The following is a 9,781-nucleotide window of genomic DNA, read 5'->3' as shown; positions in this document are numbered from 1 at the left end:
ATCTATCAAGTGCTTAATTATTTTTATTTTATCCTACCGTTTGTTTTTACTGTAATTACATTGTGCATGCATTCCCTTTAATCTGCTGATTGTCTTATTTCTGTTGCTCAGGCATCTAAGTGAGACTGGAATCATGTTCAAGTTTCCTGCATAATGCTTCTTTTTATACCTAATTGCATATGGAGATAAAGAATGTACAGCGCTGACTCTGTTGTACTGTTCATTGGAGACCATCTGAGAAAGTTCTAACTTTATGTCAGTTTAAGTGTATTTTTGGTATGCAAAACTCTCCCTGTGGAAAAAGAGGAGTAAATATTACCAGTGTATGTCAGCATTCCATAGGATAAGTAAGTCATATATGTCGTTCTTTAAAGGCAAAAAATGTGTGCAGCTCAGTCTTGTAACAAGCCTACTGATGACAGGGTTGTAGCACTAGGCCATAGCAAGGTAGGCTGTGAGCTATTTCAAAGTGTCATGCCTCATTCCCCTTCCGTTTTTCAGCATTGGATGGGACATGTGTAAGACTGCAGCAGGGAATATCAGTGATAACAAATGCGTATCAGAGGTAAGAACAGGTGTGTGACTGTGTTTATTTAGACCCTTTTCAAATTAATGAGGTACGGAGCACACTATGCTTAGAAATGTTAAATTCTAAATCCAACTAGAGAAAAGAAAGCTTGAAAAGCTTTTCGCCACATGTGTATTGTGCTGGGTAGGTTATATATAGGAAAGCACTTCATTGCCAAAAACCTCTTTCTCTTGTTACACGTGACTACTGTTAGCTGCTGTTTTTTACTGTACGTGTGGAGTACCTAACCTTTTCCTTACACCTCAGTTCTCAAGAAACAATTGCTCTCTCTGATTTTATAAGTCTGTCACTTCTTGAAACCCTAATTTATGCTGTTTTATCCTGTTTCTAACCTGGGATTAAATAATTTCTTCTCTTACACCTCTGGTATTTCCAATCGCTTTTTCCTTTTTTTTTGTACACCTAGGAAGTAATCACTAGCCTTTTGGGCTGTCAGATACCTGGTTAGCCCTTTGAAACAGGCAGGCAGACTACAGCAGGGAGAAGATGAGCAACCAGTCCCCAAGACTAGAGGTAGGCAAGTTGCTCTAACCTGATGAAGCCTTATTCTTACTGGAGGTAGCAGTAGAAGAGTTGGCTCATCCAACAGCCTTGGAATGTACTGGTAGGTAGTATGTACATCTGTCATGCTTAGAGGGGAACTAGTAAGAGCAGAATGTATTATTGAACAGCAGTATTCTCCGAAGAGGTTAACGAATGATCAGCTCAGGTCTGGAAATTTGATCTATATCTGGCATGTAGCTAGGTGATGAAGTTGAACTGAAAAAACTACCACTGCTTGTAAGTAAACAGTTTTACCATGCTGCAGGTCTTTGTTCCTCTTCTGTTTTATTGCCAATATGATCTATGTTTCACAGTGAAAATTTGAAGTGTCACCTGGATGTTGCTTTTCCCCTATTTTGTGGGAAAAGGCATGAACTTTTACAACTAAAGTCATCTTTGCTACTTGCATCTGATAACATAGGTGCAGCTTCTGAGCAGGTGGTTTTTTTTATACTGCTTTTCTTTTGGTATTTTTATGAAATATATATAACAAGCCCTCCTCCCTCCATACCTGGTAAGATAGATTTAGAATGTGTGACGATTAAAAAATGTTTCAACAACGTTAAGAGAACTTTGACAGAGCTCAAATGGCTTGGGACTGAGGAAAACTTTAAACATGCTTCCATCTTTGCATCATAGCCTAAGTGGAATGTACCAATGTATACTTGGGAAAACAATTTGAAAACTAAGAAAATTGATTATTGAATCAGCACAACTGTGTTCAAATTTTACCATGTCACGAAAGAAATATCCATATTCAAGGAGAACAGCAAAGTAATATAACTTTGAGCATTTGTATAGAGATAAACCAAGAAATCAAGTAAAAGATTGTTCTGAGGCCCTCTTTTAGCACTATAAATAAAATCAGAAACAGTTCTGACAGAAAATTGGCAAAAAGGTGTAAAAAAATATGTACAGCTGCAGACCCACGTTCATATTTTATAGCTACTTAAAAATCTGTTAGATCTGCAGAGGTTAGCTTTCATCACAGAGGACTCAGAGAGAGCTAGCATCACAGGAGGGTCTTTGGTTATTAATGTGACTTAAAGAGTTCATAGCTTCTGGCTTATCAATATATGAAATTGGTATTTTCTCCATGCATAAATTGCGTACTCAAGGTAAGGATTCTGTTGGCTTCCCAATTTACACATCATAATTGGTTTATTCAGACCACCAATCTTCTTTCCAACTTACAAATGCTGTTTTAGGATTGATGGTTTTTCTTCCCTTCTGTGCTTCCAGTTTTGTTCTGTGCTTTTGTAGTGCATAAGGATCCTACTTCAGTTTTAGGACTGAGTTAATGAAATAGCAGAATATTATAGTGTCATGCTATTAAGTATTTCTAAGTTGTGCAAATAAAATTACTAAATTACTTTGTCTTCTAAGTGAGTGACACTTCTGGACACTCCTACTGATAAAGTATTTCTCTAGAATTTCTTATCTATTTGACTAAGTATCTGCAATGCTGTGATTTATTTCTTAGTTCAGCCAAATTAGAGAGTTCCAAAGGATACCTGTGGATCAGTAAGCCAGGATGGTAAAGGAGGAGTAAGTATAGTAATTTGTGTTGAAAGCTGTAAAATCCTTTCAATTCTTCATAAAAAATGATGAAAATAGCACATAGAGTGTTTTCAGGAGTCCATAGCTAGCTCACCATTTCTAGCAGAAGAAGGAATAAGCCCTAGGAATGTAGGCTATAAAAATATTTCTGCTGAGATTGTTTGAAACTTATCTTCCTAAAAAAACTGATTGGAAATACAATTTTACAGTACCACTCTTCCAATAAAAAATGTCTTCCAGTGGAATTTGATAGCATATTTCCTTTCTGTTCAAATATGAACAAAAGATGAGCTATCAGATGAAGTAAACATTTATTTCAGGACTATCTGAGGCATCACAGCTAAATTTGACATTACAATACCCAAAGCATTTTTCTCCCTGTAGCTTTAATAAAAGGAACAGCAGTACTGTAAAAAGAGTACAGTGAGAAATAGGAAAATCAAGCCAGCTGTTCCTAATTAATCAAGGCCTAACTTCAGAACTTGTTTCTACATTTTGGATGACAGTGAGAGGGGAAAAAAAATCTTTACTTCATTTCACACATTCTTTTTAGAGAGGTATTTCTAAATTTTAAAGAAGAACAAGCAGCTTTCTAGGTATTTGTGACAACCTGTAATAATTTTTTAGATAGCAATTTAAGAAGTCACAAATTCTGTTCGTTAGAGAAAAAGCTTATATTCCAGTTATGTAGAAGATTAAAGTGCAGACTAGCAGTAGGCCTGCAAAGTTATAATTATTGATACATCTACAGCTGTTAAAATGCAACAAAGATATAAAATTATTTTAAACTGTGGTAGTCTTGATACACTTGAATTCCAGTAATGGAATTTCCAGTTTATTAGCAAGTTTCATTAATGTTGTGTTTCCAGTGTGGTAAGATTATCAACAGTTTCAAGGTCGTTATGTTCATAATGTCAATGAAAACCAGAATACTATGATGCATGCACTTAAATTGCTGCAATGAAGAAGTTTTGAATAGTTGTTATGTCATGGAACAGAAATGTTGACTCTCTCAATGGGACAGAGCAGTATTTCCATATGTTAGTATTTCTAAATTTGCCTTAAGGACACATACACTGAGGTATTCTTACTCTGGGTAAGATTTTAATTGAAAATGAAATCTTAACTGCTGTACACTTCATTGTGAATTAAGCTGGATTTGTTCAGGATCCATTGAGCTTGTCAAACTGGTCTGTATGCAGCCTTTTGTTTGACACCTGAGCTGTACTGACATCTGGTATTCTAGAAAAAAAAATAAGTTATCAATAGCCAGATATAACCATCTGTAATTTTTGTAAGCATAACGTTCTATACTGGATCATGTTGAATGGGAGAGAAATTTAAAGTAGATATAAGTTAAGACGCGGAGTCCACAAGAATGGACGGGATTATCTTTATGGTTTGCTTCAGGAGTCAGTGCTGGATGTTTCCTAATTGCTGAACAAATTGGAATATAATGGAAAGCAAAATTTGATGGCTTGCCCCACACAGAGGAAAGCACAGCATTTGAGACAGGGTGACTTTTAAAAAGGCACACTGGAGTTCAAACAGAAAATCTGAGCTATTCAGGCTAGACCATCTGTGTGATTCCTCTGAATTGGTATAGATACTGAGACAGGTTCAACAGGTAATGCTTTTACTGGGGAACAGCAGTACGGCTGACACAGTAAGGTGGCACTCAGAACTGTTTACCTTTCCTCAGGCGAAAATCTGTACCTAAGTGCTTTTAAGAGCCTTGGAACCTGTTGTTGCCAGACCTGGTTACTCAATACCATGACCAAGTCCCTGTGTGTTGTATCATCCCGGCAGATCTTATACAGCAAAGTGAAACTCTGTCAACCTTTGGAGTCATGCTTTGGTGTAGATGATGCTGTAGCAACTCTTCATAAAAAGTGTTTCACTTCCCTGTGGCTGAGGAGCATGCAGGCAATTGACAGCCCTGTGGTTTGGGATGAAAACAGCTGTTTGCCGTTTTTTTTTTCCTTTTGCTTTGCACTGAGACCACAAGTGTTTATACAGATCCCTGGTGTAGTGTGTTGCTAATTTAGCATTTAAAGCTGTGTAATTTACAGCTTTATAATTGTACATCACTGTCTTTTCCTACAGGTTTGTTCTGTAAACCAGCATTTTTTCACATCAGAATTTCTTTAATGTCAACTTTAAAAAAAAAAAAAAAAAGCTTGGTTATTTTGTCCAAGTATATTGTGCACAGGGTCAAACTGGTTTCCACACATTGCCATGCATACCCTCTGTTAATAAATACACCTGACAAATCAGCCACAAATATTTATCACTGAGGAAGTAACAGTTATCAGGTATGCTGATCTGCTTGCTAGAAGGGACCTTAGATGTCACGGTTATCACTCTTCACTGGTAGAATGTGTCATATGTGTTATAAAGCCTTTAACAGAAATTGATTAATCACTCTTTCCCTGAAATTTGTGTAAATCATACAGTATTTGCTGCAGCTTTATGCCTTTCCCTGTTACAGGAAGGTAACAGAACCAAAGTTTTTAGACTTAAGTACTGCATTATATGACAGAAGCACATGATTTTTCCAGTTTGAGGAAAAACAGAAAACAAAGGGTGTTTTTTCTTAAGACGGTCCTGGTGAAAATTCACACCTTTTCCCAATGCAGCCTTTACAAAACATACCAAACACTTGTTTGGACTTAAACCAGAATGCATTAAAGTAGCCACAGTTAATTGAAGCAATGCTACCCCAGAGGTAAGTAGAAATAAACTATCCACATTGACTGAGTTTTTACAGTTTGTTGCACTTAAAGCTGAACCAGTTTTCTTGATGATTTTTCAAGTGTGAACTTTTTTTCTGGTTTACTGTCTGGAATCATGTTAGCACTTCTCTCTGCTCTCAGCATTACTGAAGGACACTTTTCCCTGACTTTCTCTAGACCAGTTTGTGTTATGTTCCGGCAGAAATCCACATGGAGTGTTTGCAGTGATCTCCCATAGAGGGTCACTGCTTCCAGTGTTTGGTCAGTGATCCGCACGCAGTTTTCCAGTTTGAGTGTCTTGAGGCTTGGGCAGTTCCTGAGAAGAAGCAAGAGGCAATCATCCGTAACATGGCCACATCCAGAGAGGGTCAGAGATAGCAGGTTTGGACATCTGAAAACATAATCATTACAGGTGAGACTAGTGAAGAATAAATAATATACAGAGCTTGGAAAAGCCAGTGTCTTCAAGAATAAATCTTAAAGTTAGCAAAATACTTCCTCTTTCACCAGGAGGGTAAGAAAGCATGAGAAGGTGGGGGTTTATGTAGGTCTTAAAGCTCAGCTTTACTAATCACAAAACTTACCTTCCTTGCTTTTTCTGTTGGTGGCTACATCTGTAGCTCAGTCAGTGCAGTGGGGAAGGGGAAGTGGATGCCTATATAGGCTGCAGCTGCGTTGTTTTTTTCCTAAGGAGTTGCATGGTGCTGCCTTTCTCCGAGTTCAGAGAATGAACCCAGCAGAGATCATAGGTTCAAGTCAGAATGGATTTGAGGACAACTGAGTGAAGAGGCTGCTTTATAGACATGCTGAGCATGGGCAAGTAAGACACTCCCACTCTCTTGATTTTATGGAGATTTTTGTTTGTTATTGCAACTCCTTGGTTTTGCTAAGTGGCAGCTACTACCTACCTAGCTGAGTGCTGATGTTGCATCGCCACACAACTCTTAAGCCTCCATTCACATTATTGAAACTGGTAGTAACTCTACTGTTAAATGACACAGAAGATTTATAAAGCTGGCTTTATTCTGTTGCTTGGGTAGATCCAGGAAAGTACAGAAAAGACCTGTTCCAAGTCAGTGTGGTGATGACTTACATTGTCCCTGTGTATGCAACTGGAGCAGGCTGGTTATTACTTGCTGTTGTGCTGACCAGGCACTTTAGCAAAGGCCCTTGTGCCCCGACCTGCAAATCCTTCTGTACAGTGTTTGCTTTCTCGCTTACAGCTCTCTCCAAGGAGCAGCAGTTTAGCTGCGTGTCTATTTAGGTACATAAACCGTAATGTTTCTGCATTAACATAGGACTTCTTTAGTTCTATTGTTGAGGGTGAAAAATGATTACAGCAATGCTAATGCTGATCTTGTGATACCTCTGGGCAAGACTATTAGCTTGCCTCTGGCCTGCAGGAACTGTAAAAAGGTATCCGTAAGCGCTTCCATAAACAGATCAGTGTAATTCTTATGAACAGTTAGAAAAGCAAGTGACCAAAACAGGAAAGGTTAAAAAAGGATCCGAACCACAGTGTCATCAACAGAACTAAAGTACTCAAAACTCAGAAAGCAAAGCTGAAAATTCATTTGATTTATATTTTTCTTTGGACAGAATGCTAGGAATTCTGTTGTGATAGAACTGCTTTAGGAGGGTTGCTGCAAAAAGGCAGGAATTAGACTTGGGAAGGCTAAAATGGATGATGCTGTCAGTGTTAATATACACAGACATTTTTAAGAGTGAAGATTTAACTTTTGGAAAGGCCCTTGCTGAACTTTGATGGACTTTGAGGTTGCTTGCTACCTCACAGGGTCTGCTTTCCATTTTGTCCAGCAAACAATGTGAGTTTACCGATTCTGCAAAGGAAGGCACTTAAACCGTTAAACCGTTTCTACTGAGCTGTGGTCTTGTGTTCTCCTTCTGAATCGTAATTTGTGATGGCAAAAAAATGGAAATAGTTAAGTGTGGCATCTTGGTAGTAGACGTTTCAGGGACAAAATTAGAGTATTTCCTTACATGTACTCTTTACTCGGCACTGATGTGTTTCCTAATGGTATTTGGCTAATTAAGCTGAAGTTTTTATCAGTTGTTCTGGAACAATTACTTTTGAACTGTTGAACTTAAAATCCACATTCTTTTCTGAACCCATATTTCAGTCCTTGGTTTGAGATTGCACTGTTGCTAATTCTCACCAACACCCCGCATTCTGTTAATATCCTGTCATTTGTTGTGTTTTGTTTTTTTTTTAATTGTTAGGTCCAAATTGAACATTTTGCCTTCCCTGCCATGGCACTAACCTGAAGACTGGCTGCAGCACAAATGTGTACCATTTCAGCTCTAATGTATGACCACAGCCATCCTTGGTGTTGAATTAAAATGCACTGCGATTGGTGTTACCCTGTTTGCTCCTCCTAATGTAGTTTAACACTTTTTCTTAGAGCTGCGCTGTAGCACTAAAGCTGTTAAAAGAAATGATGTGCATTGAGAGCTATTTTTTCTTAGTGGTACTTACTTCCTTTTACTGTAGTTTATAAAAAACATAGATACAGTTAAATTTCAGTATAAAATCAGTATTTATTTGAATGGAACAAATTTTCTGTTAGTAATGTGTTTAATGCACTTTCTTTTTAAAATGAAATGTATTCGCTATGTGAAATCATGCCTTTCCTCTAGGGGTTCCCCCTAGACAATCCTTCACAATGACAGAATGGTACATTTTAAGTTAAGCAGCAACATAGTAGGCCGTATTGCACTTTCCTATATTAATCTTTGTCCCCAAAAGAGGGAAGAACAGGCTTAAAGAAAGTCATTGAGAAGATATGCTATTGCCACTATAAAACCAACTTAACACTATATTAAAACTGCACAGTGAAAGCACTCATGTACTTACTGCTTCATTTCAGGTAGGCTGTGTGGAGGAGAATTAACAGTTCTCAATGCTGTCATTTAAAGGCAGCTAACTTTACAGGACTGTAGAATTTCACACCCAAAGAACATACCTGTTGCCAACTTCTAGCAAAAAATCAGTGACAATGTTTTCATGCCTGTTACAGAAGTCTTTCTGGAAATTGTTTTTCATCCAGTCTTCAATGTTACACACTTTGACTCTCTCTGAATGCCAGCAGATGGATAAGTATTTTAAGGCAGGTCCCAGGAGAAAGTTGTGCTTCTTTAGTTCCGCTGGAGAATTAAAATTCAATAAAGACCAAAGTATAGGATCTTGAAACACTTCTAGCAATTTGTGACATGTTTTTGCTAAATTTTTCCTGCTGTTTTTGTCCAGAAAAGAAAATAGATGTAAAAGGCATTCCCGATTCAGCTGGGTTATATGCATAGCCCTTCACAGAGTATTAGGAAGCAGACAGTCTCCTGGCCTTGTGGAATAACGGCAGTGCTGGAGAGGCGCTCAGAATCACTAGAAGGCTGTTGCACATATATGGTTGTGGAATGGTGTTTATTTTTGGCCAACAACTGGTGCAGAAGTTAAGAGCAGGGAAAGGATAAGGACAATGCATGAAACTGCTGTGCTGTTCCTTCAAGGGAATGGAATGGGCATGCAGAACAGCAGGACTTCTCTTTCATGAATGCTTCCTTAAAAGGGATTTTTCTTTTAAATCATTATTATTATTTTCCTTTTAGGCAATCCTGATAGTTAGCAAAGAGCTTGTGCTGTGTTAATGGATGGGAAGGGGCAGACGGTAGGTACAGCTGCAAAATGTAGCTTTGCCAGCCTCTCAAGTTTGGAGGATTTGACTTTCAGAGTGGAAGCTTGTACAGTGTGCAACAATTTTAGCCTTTATTTTTCATTAATTATGCTAAAGCTGCACTTTCTTGTCTCATGTTCAAGGACTGTTATACTGGGATTTCAAAGGAGGCTAGTTGAACAATCTTTCATTAACAGCTTTTAAAATGAGTTTATATGTTCCCTGGGTGCAAACAAGCGCATACAAAGAAGTCCACAGTTTCTTTTTACAAGCCTCAGCCTTATGGGCATTTTCCTGCCCGCTCTTATTTAAATAAACGGTGCTAGCTGTTTCCCCCACCTTTTGCATCAGGAAAGTAATGCTACACAGGAAGACATGCATGTGAGCAGCCATAGCAATGTTCAACTGCTGAAGACTTGTGTTTTTTTAGTAGATGTCTTATGTTAGCCTGCGTTTTACAACTTTTCTTGTGTCTATGTTTTTGTAGTTGTAGTTCTGTTACCATGGACCTGGAAATTTTGGTGGCAAAAGGATATATAGTGGGTTTTAGGAATAGGTGTCCATTTTCCAGTAATGGACGAGAAAGTGTAGCAGAAGTTCTTGCCGCAGAAGAAAAATAAATGTACAGCAAATGGTGGGTCAGAATTAAAAGCAGTAATAACCAG

At 38.0% G+C, this 9,781-nt stretch overlaps 1 protein-coding gene across 1 annotated transcript; it reads right to left on the bottom strand.

Moving 5' to 3' along the window:
• Positions 1-4,870: 4,870 nt before the first annotated feature.
• Positions 4,871-8,960, bottom strand: FBXL22 (F-box and leucine rich repeat protein 22). Its single transcript, XM_040569454.1, has 2 exons — positions 8,412-8,960; positions 4,871-5,818 (listed from the first exon to the last, which is right to left on the bottom strand). The coding sequence occupies exons 1-2, from the start codon at positions 8,744-8,746 to the stop codon at positions 5,473-5,475; spliced, it is 681 nt and encodes a 226-aa protein (XP_040425388.1). The 5' UTR covers positions 8,747-8,960; the 3' UTR covers positions 4,871-5,472.
• Positions 8,961-9,781: the final 821 nt, after the last annotated feature.

This window comes from Cygnus olor, chromosome 11 (genome assembly GCF_009769625.2).
Source record: "Cygnus olor isolate bCygOlo1 chromosome 11, bCygOlo1.pri.v2, whole genome shotgun sequence".
NCBI lineage: Eukaryota > Metazoa > Chordata > Aves > Anseriformes > Anatidae > Cygnus > Cygnus olor.
Note: the sequence above shows the minus strand (reverse complement) of the source record. Positions and strands in the feature narration are given on the sequence as shown.

What these genes read in the sequence shown, in the direction of transcription:
- FBXL22 (XM_040569454.1), bottom strand. Translation starts at nt 8,746, where the DNA reads ATGCATATAACCCAGCTGAATCGGGAATGCCTTTTACATCTATTTTCT. An exon ending in TTGCTAGAAGTTGGCAACAG is followed by an intron (nt 5,819 to 8,411) that starts GTATGTTCTTTG and finishes TTATGTTTTCAG; the next exon opens with ATGTCCAAACCTGCTATCTC.